The sequence below is a fragment of the Fundulus heteroclitus genome, chromosome 1 (assembly GCF_011125445.2).
Source record: "Fundulus heteroclitus isolate FHET01 chromosome 1, MU-UCD_Fhet_4.1, whole genome shotgun sequence".
NCBI classification, from domain to species: Eukaryota; Metazoa; Chordata; class Actinopteri; order Cyprinodontiformes; family Fundulidae; genus Fundulus; species Fundulus heteroclitus.
The window spans coordinates 9223610-9241312 of NC_046361.1; the positions used below are offsets into that span (position 1 = coordinate 9223610).

Consider the following 17703-nt stretch of genomic DNA (forward strand, 5'->3'; position numbering starts at 1 on the left):
ACACCAGACCCAACCATGCAGAAGACCTGAAGGCTGCTCTCAAAGCAATCTGGACTTCCTGAACACCTTAGCAGAACCACAGGTTGATGCCCTCCTTGCTACCGTAAACTGACGCAGTAATTCATTCAAAACAAGACTCAGCAAAATGGCTAGTGCTTAGAAATGAGCATACCCATCACAGGCTTGATGTTTCTGTTTAAAATATCCTTTTTTGTTGCTCTTATGAAAGATTTACATTTTATGAGAACCTAAATTGTAGGTGTTCATTATCTGTAAGATGCAATCATCAAAATTATAAGAAATAAAAGGCGTGAAATATTGCACTCTATATGTAACAAATCTAATATGAGTTTCTGAAATGAGTGACAAAATTTTTTTTAATGTTAACCTGAGAACAATAACGTTACTGCCACTGCTCAGGGAGACTGCAAGGAGGCCGGCAGTGATGCAGAAGGAGCTGCAGCTTTTTCCAGCCCGTGCTGGGTGGCTTCTCCTCCACTCTCCATATGTGTGGGATTAAGGGTTGAGTTGAAAGCCCACAATTCTTTTATTTCGGAGAAAATATCCAGTCCTGGCAGCTAACATCTCCCCAAACCTTGTATGAGGATGTGTTTACGCTCTGACGAAACCAAACTTGGAACCGCTGAAGGTAACGAGGGGATTTCTTTCTCACCCACATCACGGGTCCACGCTTACATCTAAATCTACCAGAGGATGACTTCATGAGGTCTGTGGAGTAGAGTCCTCACAATCTGACAGATCTGATGACCTTTTGCGGCGTAAAGTGGGCAAATACCAGGCAGACTACCACCGTGAAGACTGAAAGCTGAAACTGAGTCAGGTTTCAACGAAGTATGAGTTTGACATCGTGGACTCATGTGCTTCCAAGTTGTTGCAGCTTCGTATTTTTTTTATTTTTCCCCCTAACAGACTTGTTTGTTTTTGGGTTTGTTGTTGTTGAATTTTATGGGATAAACTGCATATTTAAAGGGGAAAATCATGGTCTCCATCTTTTACATCATAAAAACCTGACATAAACAGGCCTGTCTGCACGTTTGACACTGACCGTATGAGGGTATGACAATCTCTGACTGGCACTGTACATAATCTGGTGTTTTGTCGGCCAACTGTTAAATAATCTGTTTTAGATGAAGGAAAAGCACAAAAATGCTGAAGTTTTTCTACTCTGAGCCTCCTGGGTGCAAATCTCTCTGAAAGGCTTCATTAGAGTTCATGCCTTGGCACAGGGGCTCAGGGATGTGTTGTGAAATTAATATCTCACAGACGCCTGACCTTTTTATTTGTTGTCTCTCTTCATCCAGGTGAGCGAGGAGCTTATCCGCGTCGCTATCTTGTGGCATGAGATGTGGCACGAGGGCCTCGAGGAAGCCTCTCGTCTTTACTTTGGTGAGCGCAATGTAAAGGGCATGTTCGCCGTGCTGGAGCCGCTGCACGCCATGATGGAGAGGGGACCACAAACCCTCAAAGAGACTTCCTTTAATCAGGTTTGTGCCACCTTATTAGAAATGGATCTTAATCACATTAATGTTTATAGTGCTGTTAGTATAATTAAAAACGCACTTGTTTTTATGGTTTTTGCTCGCTGACGTGCAACATCTAGCTCCTTACTATTCGTCTCCGTTTTGCTGGCTTCAGGCCTATGGCAGGGATTTGATGGAGGCGCAGGACTGGTGCAGGAAGTACATGCGCTCTGGGAATGTGAAAGACCTGACGCAGGCCTGGGACCTTTACTACCACGTGTTCAGACGCATCTCCAAACAGCTGCCTCAGGTTGGTGAAAATCTCTCTGCTTTTTCAGAATCCACCCCTTTTTCTAACCGACCAAGAGGAAATATGTAGCTGCACACGTTTTTAGTTTATTTTGAGGATGCTAATCTGCTTATTGGAATATCCAACCCTCCTGCAAAGGGAAAAGACACCGACCCAGACCAGGGAGTCTTTGGATCCTCATGAAAAATCCAAGGTTGGAAAATTAGGGAGTTGATTGAAGGAGTTTTTTTTTAATTATTCGTTCATCATGTGATGGTTAAATAAATAAATCTGGCAGATGGTGTCTTTGCTGCATATATTAGCATAAGAGAACAGAAATGTGAAACATCTGTATTGTCTTCCTGGCAGCATACCAATATTGGGGAGAAAAAAAAGTTTATTTTTCTGACGATTTCCTCGCCATAAATAATGATGGACTGAACTAAAGGAAGGCAGAGCCACATGAAACAGGAGCCGGTTGTTTAAAACAAATAGTAGACAATAAAATCTCAGTGTCTTTGGTTTAAAAAAAGTTTTTTTTTTTTTTGTTGAATGATGATGTAGTTTTTCAATTATCATATTATTTATATCATTATTTGCAGCCAGGCTTTGCCCTCGTTGTTTAAATCAGTTTTCGTCCACCTTCTGCTGTGTGCTCATACATGCAGTGTGGCTGAAAGCAGTACCATGAAGATGCTCTCATTCATGGATGCTTGGAATAGAGCTGCACTGAGTTTCAGTTGTCGTCGCAGTACCAATGTTTCCAGTGTCGCGGAGGACTGTTTGGATGCACTAATTAGTAGATAATTGTATCCCTGGTGTCAGGAGTTCACACTCTCCTGATATCGCTCCAGTTGGACGGACTCGAACCGCCCCTATGGGCTTCCTCTCATGTGAAGGTTTGTTGGCTGAGATCTTAAGAAGTCTGGTGGGAGCATTGTGCTGAAGACCAAAAAAAAAAAGTCTGAAAAATGTGAGTTAGTTATAATCCGTATCATCATCCCACATAGATATTCTTCTCATAGCATTCCTTAATGTCTTTTCTTCATTGAGGAAAGTGTCCCATTAACAACATTTCTAAACCTGGCCACTTTAATGCAACCTCCTAAGTTCTACTTTACTAAAAAAAACGATTATTTTGGATCAGTTCTGTTCATTCCAATACAGCCCAGTCTAATTGTCAGGTTCAGATCCAACAACATAAGATTTTTATGATCTCAAGTAAAATTAACCACGTTTAGTTAATCTTATAACGCCAGCCTGTACGGCCTAAGGAAGCCCGGTTCAGGCCATCCATCCATTGACTTTGCAACAATCCCTCTTTGTGAGCAGGCATGTGGCGATGGTGGGGAGAAACAACGACCCCCTTGAACAAACCTCCCTCCGAACCAGGCTCCGTATAAGGGGGTCATTTCTTTCCACACTAGTAACTTGTTAAAAAGACTTGCTGAGTTTTAACCTAAACAGTGAAATGTAAAGAAAACAGCAGGACAAGGCTGTGGGAACAGTTTGCTGCTGTTTTTAACTCATTCTGTAGATATTTTTTCATTTATTGTTTTTCCTTCTTTTAAAACCACCACCACTACATGAAATAATGTCAAAATGTCAGTGTCACGTCTCGACATTTCCCTTATAAACCTGTTTAAGAGGAATTCAATTCAATTCAATTTTATTTATATAGCGCCAAATCATGAAACATGTCATCTCAAGGCACTTTACAAAGTCAAGTTCAATCATATTATACAGAATATACCTTAAGAACCAGGTCCAGTTGCCTTTTTAAAATGAGAATAAATTAAGCTGCTTACGATTCCTCACGCCATCATCACATTGTTGAAGAAACATTCCTGTCTGCCGCTCTTACGCCAAATGATACTTACATGCGGTAATGCTATTTGTCATTGCGGCGCGGCCTTGCTCGGGGGGGGATGCTCCCTGCTGGGACATTACAGTACGCAGCACGAAACAATGCCGGGAGTAATACAGCGTGCTGAGAGCAGTGCAAATATTCTTCTACAGGGCGTCATCATGGAAATAAATCATCTGGAGGATGCATCCAAACAGCAGGTTCAGATCAAGCTGGAGCTATCACCATATGCGCCGACCGTACATTGATGTTGAACAATAACGCCCAAACTCCTTCGGCTCTCTTTAAGGTCTCAGATTTAATACGGGCTGGCAGCACATTTATAAAGAAACTTCCAGAGCTATGCGCCATCAGTGTTCTGTTGCGTATAAACGTCTTCAGCAGGATAAAAGCTAAACTTTTATATAAACCAGCGGCTGGTACAATTTGCATATTGCTTCTAGCTCTGTTTTTTTTTTTTTAATGCACAACAGACTCAAAAGTAATTGTTTCTTCCTCTACTACATCCTCACCTCATCTACTTTCCTCCCAGCTCACCTCCCTGGAGCTGCAATACGTGTCTCCGAAGCTGCTGATGTGTCGCGACCTGGAGCTCGCCGTGCCCGGCACTTATGACCCCAACCAGCCTATCATTCGCATCCAGTCCATCGCCGCCTCGCTGCAGGTCATCACCTCCAAGCAGCGCCCACGCAAGCTCACCATCATGGGTAAGATAAGGAGGGAATTGCGGCAAACGCTGTTGCTGCGAGCCCATTATGCGAGGGAAATACATTAAAGAACGCTTGCGTTGCAGGCATGGGCCGTCACATTAGGGGAAACTTCACATTAATAGAGGCCGTAGCCAAACAGTAAGCAGCCTCAGGGTCACGATTTATTTAAAGTCTCTGCAACAAAAGCAAGGTCAAAATAACGTCGAAGCTTGTGCCCAACTCAAATCGCAGTGGCTGCTAAAGAACCCGGCGCGGTTCTCTATCAGCCAGAGTAGTTACGGATTTTTTTTTTTCACTTTCAATTTCCAAGAAAAACAACACAGATTAAATTGTCACTAAAAAAAACAAACAAACAAAAAAAAAAGCATTCCCATCAGTGTGCCCTGGCCATTATAATGATTACATAAACAAAAAGGAAGTAAATCATTCTGCTACGACTGCTTAGTCTGCTGTGAGCAGTGAAAGATAACAGGGAGGATCTGAAATGACACGCGGGCCACTTTGTCGATCAATCACACGGCTCTCTGGGCGCCGCGCTGATTCGCTGGACATTTTGATACCTTGTTCTGATGTAACCCATCAGTGTTACACAACACAGTCTGTAAAAGATGATAGCCAATATATCATCTGACCCCTGGAGCAAGACTTTAAATTAAGACCTGCCACCCTGAGCGGGCGGCTCTAGATTTACCGCCGACGCCCCGTCGCTGTTGTGACGCGCGGCGTCGTTGCTCAGCGGGGCTGTCATCGGCAAGCAGGCGCCGAACAGAACAGGGAAACGCTGCCTTTTTATTGGTGGAATAACCAAGTACGCATCAGATGAGTTGGGATATAGTTTCCTCACGCACAGGGATGGGATGAAGCGTCCTGCGCGTCTTGTGTCGTCCACCGTACTGTCTGAATAACATGGGGGCTGTAAGGATATGCGATTTTTACGGTGAACAAACAGCACCGGCCATATTTGTTACCGGCCCCATCAACGGCCTGTAAAAAGTAAATTCAGCTTTTATTGCAGCGACGTAATCCAGGCTTTTAGTCCGGTTCCGTTTTCCCGGTCGGACATCATTAATCTACTAAAACGTCTTAGAAGGATGGACCACACAGACAGAGGGACCTTTGACCAATCCTTTCTAGATCATCGTCTCTCTAGACCAGGAGTGTCAAACTCATTTTGGTTGAGGGGCCGCATACAGCTTAATCTGATCTTGAGAGGGCCACACGAGTAAACTCATTGCAAGATTAAATAGAACTAATAAAAGTGGACTTGTTGTTGATTTTTATATTAAATGAATTTCACATTTACACAATATATTATGAATAACCTCAGCATTTTTAAGAAAAGTATGTGCAATTTCAACAATACTTTTACTCAGTTAAACATTTACTTGTGCACTATGCATAAGAACTGATCACAGTGATTGTACAATGTTGAAAAACATTTATTCACATTTTTTGGAACTTAAAAACACTGTCCTGCATGACAAAATACATCAAACAGATAAAAATTAAGAAATGATTTAAAATCAATTTGCCACATCTGAAGCTCAGTGCTACCATCTGCTGATTAAAACACAGCGTCCCCAAGTGGACAATATAGGAACTGCAGATTTTCAATTAAACCAAGTACATGTTTTTTTCAATAATTGTTTTATCATTCTCTTCCTTTTATCTCCTCTTTTCTTTCACTTTTTCTTTTCTACTTGTTCTTCCTTTCCTCTCCTACTTTCCCATTGTAGTGTCCATATCATTTGAGATATTCCCCGCATGAATCATAATAAAACTATTCACATTCATAAATCAAGTGGAGCACTATGGCAAAAGCAGTACTGCTTCACTTGTGAAAGTCAAATCTGATGAACTCTTTTTGGTATTAAGACAACAATTCTTATTGCCACATTGCCAGACAGGATACTGGGGAAAAAAAAAAAGTTCATTTATTTATTTTTTTTATATATATTTTTTTGAATAATGATAATGCATTTAGCCACCGGGCCGGACTAAATTGTCCAGTGGGCCGGAACCGGCCCGCGGGCCGTATGTTTGACACCCCTGCTCTAGACCATCCAGAGTCCTTAGTCCTCTCTTCAACTCATCCTGCTAATTATCTTGTTTGTGTTCATTCTCAAAGCCGTTACATTGCTTTCTTTTTCTTATCACTCTTCATAATGCTGAACAAAGCAAATTGCATTGATTCTCTTCATCCTCACTTAAAAACCTGCTGTTCCGTGTTCTCCATTTTGCGGCTGTTTATCCCTAAGGTGTCAGGAGTCGTATATTTTAAGCTATAGCATCACAGTTAGAAATTCTGGCGATGTGACAGCCCTGCCTTAAATCACGCTTTAGGAATAATTTGGCTCTTATGAAATAATTTATAGCCTGCTGAAGCTTGCCAGACATTGCCTCAGGTGATGCTAGCGCGGATCCTGCTGCAGCACAGCAGGGGAGCCAAGTCCATCCATATAATTACTTTTACATAAAGCGATAACTCCCTTTGAGCAAGGCATCAATAATGTATGTTATGGCTCCATCTGCAGGAAGCAACGGCCACGAGTTCATGTTCCTGTTGAAGGGCCACGAGGACCTGAGGCAGGATGAGAGAGTGATGCAGCTGTTCGGTTTGGTCAACACGCTGCTGGCTAATGATCCCGCGTCTCTGCGCAAGAACCTCAGGTGGGCACGTGCAGGATTGTTGCAGGCACACACTAGCGGAGTCTACGCATGCACCCCGGTGTTCATACAATGGGTCTGCAGATGAGGGAAGAAACAGTGGAAATGATGTTTTATAGATGGATTTCCACCACTGCGGATGTTTTTAGTGAACGCGGGAGGCTGAATAAGGTCCAGCACTGTAGTGAAGAGCTGATGTTTATGGGACGCTGCCCTCTGTTACCAGCAGAGGAACAAATATCTGCAGCGCACACCGGATGACAGTCCTCTGGTTCATAATCAAGAGCTTGAGATTTATCAAGCCTTCGTTACAGAGACCAGACCCAACTGGTTAATTTTGTACAAAAAAATGTTGCAACTTAGTAGAAATGTTGAGAAAAATGGATATTACTTTACTTTATTCCCTGGTTAATTGTCCAAATGTTGCATTAATCCATTCATCCGCCCACCTGCCAGTTTGCCTGTCTGTCCATCTTAAATTTTTGCAGATTATGTATGTAAAGTCTGTCCTTACTTTTATTTTCTGGTGAACTTGTTATTTATAGTGTAAAATTGCCCAAAGTGGGTTTCAAGCTCCAATTTTAGAATTGGGCATTTGAGTCTGGATAGCTCTGGAGTTTTGACATTCAGAAGTTTAGGAATCCTGGAAAAAGCCTCCAAATGACGTCTCTAAACCTTCAGGTCTACAGAAGACACTTTAAATACTGATGCACGCTCATGTTTTCCCCACACGTCGAGCCCCTGACAAACCAATTTGTGTCTGTTTTGTGTCCGTCAGTATTCAGCGCTACGCCGTGATCCCCCTTTCCACCAACTCGGGCCTGATTGGCTGGGTGCCCCACTGCGACACGCTGCACGCCCTCATCAGAGACTACAGGGAGAAGAAAAAGATTTTGCTCAACATTGAGCATCGCATCATGCTCAGGGTGAGAATTCACTGCTAAACGCTCATAAACGTAGATTTGTTTTGTTCTGGTTCATTGTTAAAGCCTAACCGTCTGTGTAGCGAGGGCATCATAAAGCATGTCAGAGGTACAAAGACTCATCCCTCCAGGGACTTAGTGATGTAAGGTTTGGATGCAGCTCCTCGACCGTGGTAACCCATTCTCTGAAGTTATATACCCACTGCTCTCCAGTTAATCTGGAGGCCGCATGTAGTTCAGAGGTTAGTAGCTATTGACTCGGCAGAAAAGTCGAAGACTTCTCACTATTTGCCTCAGCATCCACTGATCCTCCCTTCCTTCTTCTGGGATTTTCCTTGGCTTACGTATTTGTGGTTGAGTTGCTGCTAGGGCTGGACGATATAGAAAAAAAGCTTATCGATAAAAAAAAAAAAAAATGCATATTGATCGATATCGATAATTATTGAAAATATTTAAAACCATATTTTCTGTGCAGCTCTGCCTGGACATTTTATGATATTGCTAAATTATTTAATTTTAATAAAGAACACAAACACAGAATTCCAATTAAATCTTTATTTAACCAACTTTTTGAACCATAACAGAATTTTTTTTTTAAAGAAAAATAACTTAAGAGACCTGAGTTATGTTATTAAATACTGAAATAAATACTAAATTAAATACTAAAGAATAAACTAAAGTGACCAGTAAAATGACCAAAATAAATATACCAAATAAATAAATAAAATAGCCTATTTAGGTGGGAATAGTACACTAGTTACTTCTCAGGTTTCATAATTGAGAGGCTGACGCAGGGCTGAGGTTGTGGCGTGTAAGGAGGACGTGCAGCAGCAACGCGGGCTGACGCAGCTCGCGCTGCTGCGGGTGTGAGCGGCTTATGTGATGAAACAAGTTTGTTACGTTACCAGACTTTGTTTTTACTGGTTCCTTGCAAGTTTTACAAACCACTGGTTTATTTCTGTCAGACTGGCAGTAAAACCCCGTTTTGGGACCGTTTCCTCCGCCGCTACTTGCTGCGACATATTCACGTGCTCTGTGTTGTGGTTTGAGAGGGCGGCGCTTTGAGACGCCGTGCCTGGGTCCGCGATTATGATTGGTTGAGAGGAAGTAGAGACTGTAGCATCAACTAATATGATAGGCTGAAAGGAAGGAAGGAAAACTGTCCATTGAAGTTTTATTGACCCTATTTTTTCCGATCGCGCCACACGTCTATCGATCGATATATATTGTTATTGAATTATCGTCCAGCCCTAGTTGCTGCTGGATTTAATCCACCTGTGGGCATGAAGGTCTTAATTTACAGATTGGGATGAGTGAGTGAATGCCTTTGGCAACATACTGTAAATGTGAATCTCACTTGGTAATGCAAAAGTCAGGTTTGTACAAGGTTCAGTTTAAAGTGTTCCTTTAATTCATATTACTACTTTTCTCAAACAGCTTTTTCCTATTTAATGTTTTTTTTTGGCCATGTTTTATGAAACTCTGCTCTGACCAGGTCTGGACTGAAACTTAATGCCCGTGGTCCTAATCTGTGCGTTTCAGATGGCGCCCGACTACGACCACCTGACGCTGATGGAGAAGGTGGAGGTGTTCGAACATGCCGTCAACAACACCGCTGGAGACGACCTGGCCAAGCTCCTGTGGCTCAAGAGCCCCAGCTCAGAGGTGCGCCGCTCCTTCTTTACGGCCGCAGTGACGGCGAGGATCAGGAAGGGTGCTTGACGTTTTCAGAGGCCTTTCTCAGATTCGAGGGATTTCTGGGTAAAATGTCAATGGGTGTTAATTTTTGCAGCAGAGCCAAGAAGCTGGAAATACCGTGTCGTCTTTTGAGATGGCCTTACACTGACGAAACAGGTCCTCGTTTAATCTAAGGGTTTCACTTTCCAGCCTCTCAGGAACACAAGAACATGTTTTTATCTGTGAAGATGATCTTAGCAGCGTGCGATGGATGTATTGAAGAACAACACTTAGGTTTTACTTGTCTTTCAGGTGTGGTTTGACAGGAGGACCAACTACACGCGCTCCCTGGCTGTGATGTCCATGGTGGGCTACATCCTCGGCTTGGGTGACAGGTGGGACTCTTACTCATCGAGACAAAGCTTCTCAGCGTCTATAAAAACAAAACGACTGATAAGAGTTTCTGCTTCCCAGACATCCATCCAACTTGATGTTAGACCGGCTCAGCGGGAAGATCCTCCACATTGACTTTGGAGACTGTTTTGAAGTAAGGGAAGATGGTCTCTTTCGGTGCGACACCATATTTTGTGATGATTACTTGGAAGCGCTCACCCTCACACATCAACATTGTGCAGGTGGCGATGACCAGAGAGAAGTTCCCTGAAAAGATCCCCTTCCGACTGACGAGGATGCTGACCAACGCTATGGAGGTAGGGAGCTCTTCCCGATGCCGCGGGTCACACCGCAGGGTGAACCCAGAACATGCGAGGACTTATTCAAACCGGTTAGACAGACCCTGCTGGAGCAATGAGCCCGCTTCCCATCTTAAAGTCTAAAAATATCCATTTGTTGTAAAAAAAAAAAAAAAAAGGATGCTCATTGAGCTGCTTCGAGTTTGTGAACAAAGTAAGTGTTTAAGAGGTTTCATGACTCACTGCAGTTTGTGCTTAATGAAGAAAGAAGGAAAGGAATTAAAAATGATGAACACTTTGTGAAAACTAAACTTTAAGCATCCCAAACAAGAGTAGAAAAGCCTTGTTTTAATCGGGGTGTGTGTGTGTGTGTGTGTGTGTGTGTGTGTGTGTGTGTGTGTGTGTGTGTGTGTGTGTGTGTGTGTGTGTGTGTGTGTGTGTGTGTGTGTGGTTTACAGGTGACCGGCTTGGACGGGAACTACAGGATCACCTGCCACACGGTGATGGAGGTGTTGAGGGAGCACAGAGACAGCGTCATGGCTGTGCTGGAGGCCTTCGTTTACGACCCCCTGCTCAACTGGAGGCTCATGGACAGTAAGCACCTCGTTAAATCGTTTCCCCCTCACACACTGCAGCTTCTTGTTAGTCATAGCTCAGTACTGTATCCAGTCGGACCACAGGTGCCCACATAGGCCTATTTACAGAAATGTGTTTTCTACACGTTCAAGCTGCAAACGAAGCCGCGCTACAGGCTGTTTACATCCACTTATCATGAGCTTTAAAACGAAATATAGCCTTGCCTTTAATTGATTTATTTGAACTGTTTTTTTTTTACCCAAGGTGGGCTGATGATACAGCATGCACTTTCAGTGAGTTTTAAAAGCAAGTACTGGGTGCACTTTTTTTCTTTTCTTTAATCCACCTGGGGTCAGAATTATAGCTACAAGGGTAAATATATACACACCAAATAGTATGTGGAAAAAGGTCCCTTAACAAGGTGAAGAGAGACCACGTGGCTTTAGTATCCACCAACAAGCTGCTGGCACAATCCCAGCTGGATACCGGAGTACTCTCCCAGGTAGAACCAGTCTGGATAAATGACTTGGTTTCCTGGCACAGACACAGCTTTTAAGCAAAGTCCACCTGATTTTGATCAAGTTTTGCCCTCCAGAAGCCCAATGCTGGCCTGTTTTCTCCCATCTAAAAGCAGCTCGGGTGTGTGTTGTTGAGGATCACTGGTAACAGCCAGTCGGCTTCATGTGAAGGAAAGCTGGTAAGGTCCGTCAAGAACAACCTGAGAACCACCAGCCTCACTGTTCACAGGACGATGCCTGCTTGAGACATGTTTTAGGCTCAGACGGGACAAACATTCAGCTATTCTACCACAAAAACAAGAACTATTATCTGAGGAGCGAAGGTGATGCTTTGAAACTCAACACAGTACCAAGCACAGTGGTGGTAGTATCATGCTTAGAGTCAGTTTTGCTGCCAGGTGTCAGATGGATTAATAAAGCAGGTGGACTGTACCTTGAAACCGCACCGTTAAACCTTGGACCTAACCGGGTCTTCCAACAGGACAAAATGTATGAATTAATGTGGATAGTGATCAGGTATTAAGTTAAGGGTTCAGGGATAGATCACGTGACCATGTTCTGAGACATCAGTCCTTGACGTGAATATCCTGGAGTCAGTCCTGGCCCGGATACCTCTGAGTGAGTTAGCCAATCACATGGCAGCAACTTCATTCATTTAGAATAGAATAGAAATATCCTTTGTCGTCCCACAGTGGGAAAATCATAACCTGACTCTTGGCAGATGGATTTTGTTCCGCAGAGCTCCACACATCCACCTGGGATCGCTCCATTGGAGATTTATTTCAGAAGGAGGGGCCTCGCATATGATTGGACAAACCACTTGTCCCTCATTTTTACTGATGTCCTACTTCAACCACTCACATCAAAGCCGAAAACATTGTTTTCACTAACAAAAGCCTTCAAAGCCGTTCTCTGGTCTAAAGAATTAATGTTCGGTGGCTTGGACAACATTGATGAAACAGCAGCATCAATGTTAACGCTTGCTTCCTCACCGCGAGCCGCCATTGTTGTCAGAATCCAGACAGTCACTTCTCTGATACGTCACATCTACAAAAATTCCCCCCGGCGATGCTGATTGGCTCATCCATTTTGTGTGGTACTGAAATCCCTCTCGATGGCAGCGATACCAGAGGGATGTGTGGAGCAACATCCATCTGCCCAGAGTGAAGTCAGGAAAATCAGGTGTACCAGCAGCCACACACAAAGGTGCTGGTGTGTCGTTTCGCTGCTTCTCTACATGCATTCCTGCAGCGGAGCGTTGCGCAGTGCAGCTTGAAGGGGGCAGGAGTTGTTGAGGAGATTTATAGCTGCACTGATGCACGTTCAAGAGCTTTACTGACTTTTCTATGTTGCTGTCAAACATCCGTGTCATGGATGTGCGGCTGTGATGAAGATGATCTCCAGCTTGGTTCTGGTTGGTTGGTCCTGTGAGTGGACGGCAGTGTGGCTGTATAATGTTGACCATGTGTGTCTTAGAGATAATCTACAATAAATGTACACACTTGTAAATCTTTTAAGCTGTATATCAGTACATGGAGAATAATGAGCGTTGCAAACGCTTAACCCTTAATGTCCCAAGTTAATATAACATTCAGACCAACGATGTGTGTATGTAAACTTCTGACCTGAGCTGTAGAGTCTGTTTGAAGAGCAGTGTCACACCTCTCTTCAGCTTGGCCTGTAATAATTGGCCATAACAAGTATTTTCAGTCAGAGTACTGAGTCTCTTCTCCCTCAGATGGTGTGACAGGACAAACTGGAAGGAGATCACAAGTTTTGAGTAAATAATACAAATCTATTGGGTTCCAAAGGCTAATGGTGCCAAGTTTTGCCTTCATTAATACAATAATTAATTTAATCTAGAGAAATAAATAACTCAGAATTAGTCGAAAATGTAAGCAGCCTTTGACTCAGGAGCTCAGTTGTGTTTTCTCTGCTGTCTGTGTTCCAGTGTCAGCAAGCATAGGAAGATCTTAAGTGTTTCTTTAAATAGTGCAGACAGTATCATCTGTGCAGCAGACCTGGAGAGGCAACTTTATCACATCAGTTTGGTCTTTGTGAATATTGGAGCATCGCTGCTACTTTTTATGTCTGTCTAAATAAAGTCCAGCATGATTTGTGAGGAAAGTCTCCGTCTCCTTGACCCTGTCTGCCTCTTGCACAGCAAACACCAAAGGCACCAAGCGTTCCCGTACCAGGACCGACTCTTACACCGCTGGACAGTCCGTGGGTCAGTAATACACACGCTGCACACAGTTCTTCTCCCCGTCGCACAGGAAAAACGCAGTGAAAACGTTTGCATTGTTGTCCGCAGAAGCTCTTGATGGAATAGACCTGGGAGAGACCACCCACAAGAAACCAGGGACCACCGTACCCGAATCCATTCACTCCTTCAGTGAGTTTCTTCCTCCCTCTGACCGTACATTACATCTGCTTGTAGTGTTTAAGCGAATATTTCAGAGCTCTGTTGCTGTCATAAGCCAGCCGCGCCGGTCTGTGTAGCAGCACATGAACCTTCTCTGTTTTCTTAGTGCCGCAAACAGAATTTGTTTTCCCAAACTTGTCTGCAGTTGTTTATCCCCCGTCATGTTTGTGTGTTTAAAGTTGGAGACGGCCTGGTGCAGCCCGAGGCGCTCAACAAGAAAGCTATTCAGATTATCAACAGAGTGCGGGACAAGCTCACAGGTGAGTTACGCGGCTCTTGGACAGATCCACCCGGACCGGGGGATTGCTGCTTTGCTGCAAAGCCACCTCCGCATTACTCTTCACATGCATTCTCCTAAAGGATGTGACGTACTTTTGGTCGAGCAGACCCAGCGTGGTAACGAGAGCTTGTTTCCCCTCAGGTCGAGACTTCTCTCACGATGAGACGTTGGACGTGCCGACACAGGTGGAGCTCCTCATCAAGCAGGCCACGTCCCATGAAAACCTGTGCCAGTGCTACATTGGATGGTCAGTACTCCGTTCTGTTGGAGCAGAGATGCAACGATGTTCTGTTCTTTCCAAAAGTATTCATACGCCTGGAACCTTTCCACATTTGTTCACGGTTCGACCACAAACCGCAGCGTCTTTTATTGGGATTTCTTTGATTCACCTGCTCAAAGCAGTTTGTGATTGTGAAGTGGTAGGACGAATAATATTTAATATTGTTTTTGACAATGAAAATGTGCGTGATGTCAAAGAATAAAGTCCGGCGCAATCCATGGCCTTCAGGAGTCACATAATGAGCCGAGTCCAGCTGTTCTGTGAGGGGCTAAGGGCTTAGTTAGAGAACATCAGAGAACAATGAAGACCCGAGGGAGAACGGCACCATGAGCACCCGGGGAACACAGCAGGAGGCTGAGGAGAGGTTTGAAGCAGGGTTAGGTTATACAATGTTACATTTTAAGCATCTGATCAAGCTCAGTATTTCATTAGAACATACACTGCAAAAACTGATGTAAAAATGAGTAAAATGTTCTTAAAATTAGTGTTTTTGTCCTAGATTTGAGCTGGGAAATAAGACTATTTGCCAATGGAATGAGTATTTTGACCCCTAAAATAAGATAATTAGACATACTGCACTTGAAATAAGATGATGGAGACAAATTGTTCCTATTTTAAGTGCAAAAATCTTATTCTATTGACAGATCATCTTATTTACGTGCTCAAATCAAGGAAAAAGACAAAAATTTTAAGAAAATGTTACTTACTTTTAGTTCCGTTTTTGCAGTGTAGAATATGGCACAACTACCAATACATGACCGTCCACATAGACCAGCACACCTGGCGAGGAGAGCACCTGTACGCCCATGCTAACTATGGAGGAGCTGCAGTGATCGACAGCTCAGGTGTGAGAGTCTGTTTAAAGCACAGGTGTCAAACTCAAGGCCCGCGGGCCGAATCCGGCCCGTCAAGGTAATTTATCCGGCCCTCAAGAGCCAAAAAAAAAGGCACTTCATGTCATAAAGTAGAGGCATATATTCTTTTAAAGTGTATAAAGTGGCTAAAACTGTGCCTCCTGTAAGTGTAACTAAACCCAATATCAACTTTTCTTGCAGATAAACTGTATAAACTGGGCCTAAGGTTGCTACTTTTATGTTACTGTGCGTTTTTTTATACTTCTATGTGAACTGGAATGAAATTATGAAATGAAAAGTATCGTCTAAACACGTGCAACCGGCCCTTTTAATGACTTCATGATGCCAAAGTGGCCCTACATAGAAATGAGTTTGACACCCCTGGTTTAAAGGGACAGGCTGTTTGTGGTGCTCTCCATGAATCCTGCATCAGCGGGGGACCGACAAGAAGAGAGCCCTTGGTGGGAGACATAAATAAAAAGTCTTGTTGGCGGTTTTGTTGCAGATCATCTAGTCGACACAGCAAGCAGGTGGGAAATGTTGCTCCCATCTGACCTGATCATCTGTGAGGAGGCTTTTCCTCAGCAGGGACTGGAAACCTGCCCAGAGCAGAGGGGCGGAGTGAGAGAGCTAAATGCAGGGAGATCCAAGAAGAAAACCTGTTGGAGGCTGCAGTGGAGGGACGTGAGGCGGGGCCAGAGGTCTACCTTCGGGCATACAGACAGAACTATGAAGGAGGGCTTTTAATCAGAGTTTAGAATTCAAACTTCAGACCTAAATCCCATTGAGAGCGTGTGGTCGGTACTTTAAATTGTTGTCCATCTAATCTGACTGAGCTTGAAATATTTATTAAATATGCATCTTGAATAAGGTTTCTATGAAATTCTGACTCAGGCTGGTCATCATGTTGGTCACATGAAATCCCAACGTAACGCGTAGAGGTTCATCATTCTAACGTGACAAAATGTGAAAAGGTTTGAGCTGTGGATGCTTTTGCAGAGCGTTGTACCTCCATCATATTCAGAAGGCTGCCTTTCTCCTGCTGACGTCCTACCATCAATCGCTCCATTCTTCTAACCATTGGCTTATTATTGATCTTTCTCAGGTGTCCATTTTGGTGAAGAGACGTCTCGTTCAGCCAAGGGATGCGGCTCAATTTCGGTTTGAGAAACCAGGAAGGAACACATAACAGAAATATTTCCCTCCGCCCTGAAAAATGTCCTGAAGCCACGGAGCAGAGCTTATATTTGTTACTTCTTACAAGCCGACCATGCCGTTGTGTCACTCTGTATTGGATCGAAGTGATATTGTTTGCCCTTTACTAACTTAAAGATATGTTAAAGGTTACTTGTGAGAATACACAAGTATGCTGAAATGATATAATGTACTGTAAGGACATTTGTGTGCCATTAAAGCTTGTACAGATACCTCTGTGCTTGTGCTGTGTGCATATAACCGAGCCGCTCGTCTGGTCTGCTGCTAAAGTACGAAGAGAAAGCAAATAAATCCTCTAATAAGGCAAGTTTTTATGTGGAAGAGTTCAGCTTTGCTTTTGCGCTTCCTCTGACGCCCACTGAGGGCGCTGTGACTCCTCAGCAGAGCCTCCTTCCGCTTCTCCAGCCCTCCAAAAAAAAAAAAAGCCCCTATCAGGTTAGAGATGATGAGACCAGACCAGATCCCACCTTACAACCAGAACTAATATGTGGATTTTTTCCTAAGCTGAGATGAGATTTCTTGTTCTATCTGCCGCTGCTATATTTGTCATCCCATAATAAATATAGCGACAGGACTGCAGCTCAACGGGGAGATGCAGCCTTGCACAAATAAAACTGAATCCGATGCTGCAAATTGCAGAGGCAGCACAGGAGACAACCATTAATTTGTGCTCCTGTTGTGTTATCTGGAGCGAGCGAGGTAGCCTCGGTTCTATTTGTTCTCATTGCTATTCCCCCACTAATTTCTCCATTTATTTCTCCTCTGAAGGTTAATTACTTATAGATAGTTAAGGATTAGGGATCAACAGAAAGCAGCCCATTGATCTCTTCCCTGCCGTGCCCACCTCTGCAATGTCACACTCTTTACACATTGGAACAGAGGCCTGGTGATTATCTGTTCATATCGATCGATTCCTCCTCTGTTTTCCCCTTGCTTTTCTATTTTTTTCCCCTCTTTATTTTACCCTTCCTTTGCCTCTACACTGGCACTCTCTTTCCTCCTGCTACCAGAGCCTCATTATCGCAAATGCGACTTTTTCATAGCCAGGGCCACCGTTTCTGTTGTTCTCTTTCTCTCTGGCCTAACTTGTTTGGATTTTTTTTTATTTTTTAGTAGTTTTCTAATGTCTGGTGAAGGCCAAGCAAGTCAATAGCTCAGTTAAATAGGCTCCATTGATTGGGAGAGGGATTTAGCTGTTTACCAACTGTGGAAATGGGCTAAGGCCACAGAAAAAACAACCTAGTTGTCT

The 17703-nt window shown here is 43.6% G+C and overlaps 1 protein-coding gene across 2 annotated transcripts in view; it reads left to right on the forward strand.

Moving 5' to 3' along the window:
* The window catches only part of mtor (mechanistic target of rapamycin kinase), a 101829-nt gene extending 85161 nt beyond the window's left edge, over nucleotides 1-16668 (forward strand). For both annotated transcript variants that reach the window (XM_036129082.1, XM_036129053.1), the window contains exons 44-58: nucleotides 1323-1505; nucleotides 1657-1791; nucleotides 4170-4344; nucleotides 6882-7017; nucleotides 7793-7940; nucleotides 9480-9602; nucleotides 9927-10009; nucleotides 10089-10161; nucleotides 10250-10324; nucleotides 10765-10900; nucleotides 13565-13630; nucleotides 13715-13795; nucleotides 14005-14085; nucleotides 14247-14352; nucleotides 16345-16668. In XM_036129082.1, the coding sequence (XP_035984975.1) occupies nucleotides 1323-1505; nucleotides 1657-1791; nucleotides 4170-4344; nucleotides 6882-7017; nucleotides 7793-7940; nucleotides 9480-9602; nucleotides 9927-10009; nucleotides 10089-10161; nucleotides 10250-10324; nucleotides 10765-10900; nucleotides 13565-13630; nucleotides 13715-13795; nucleotides 14005-14085; nucleotides 14247-14352; nucleotides 16345-16360 (1617 nt within the window). In that variant the 3' untranslated portion in view covers nucleotides 16361-16668. The remainder of the gene's footprint in view (nucleotides 1-1322; nucleotides 1506-1656; nucleotides 1792-4169; nucleotides 4345-6881; nucleotides 7018-7792; nucleotides 7941-9479; nucleotides 9603-9926; nucleotides 10010-10088; nucleotides 10162-10249; nucleotides 10325-10764; nucleotides 10901-13564; nucleotides 13631-13714; nucleotides 13796-14004; nucleotides 14086-14246; nucleotides 14353-16344) is intronic.
* Nucleotides 16669-17703: the final 1035 nt, after the last annotated feature.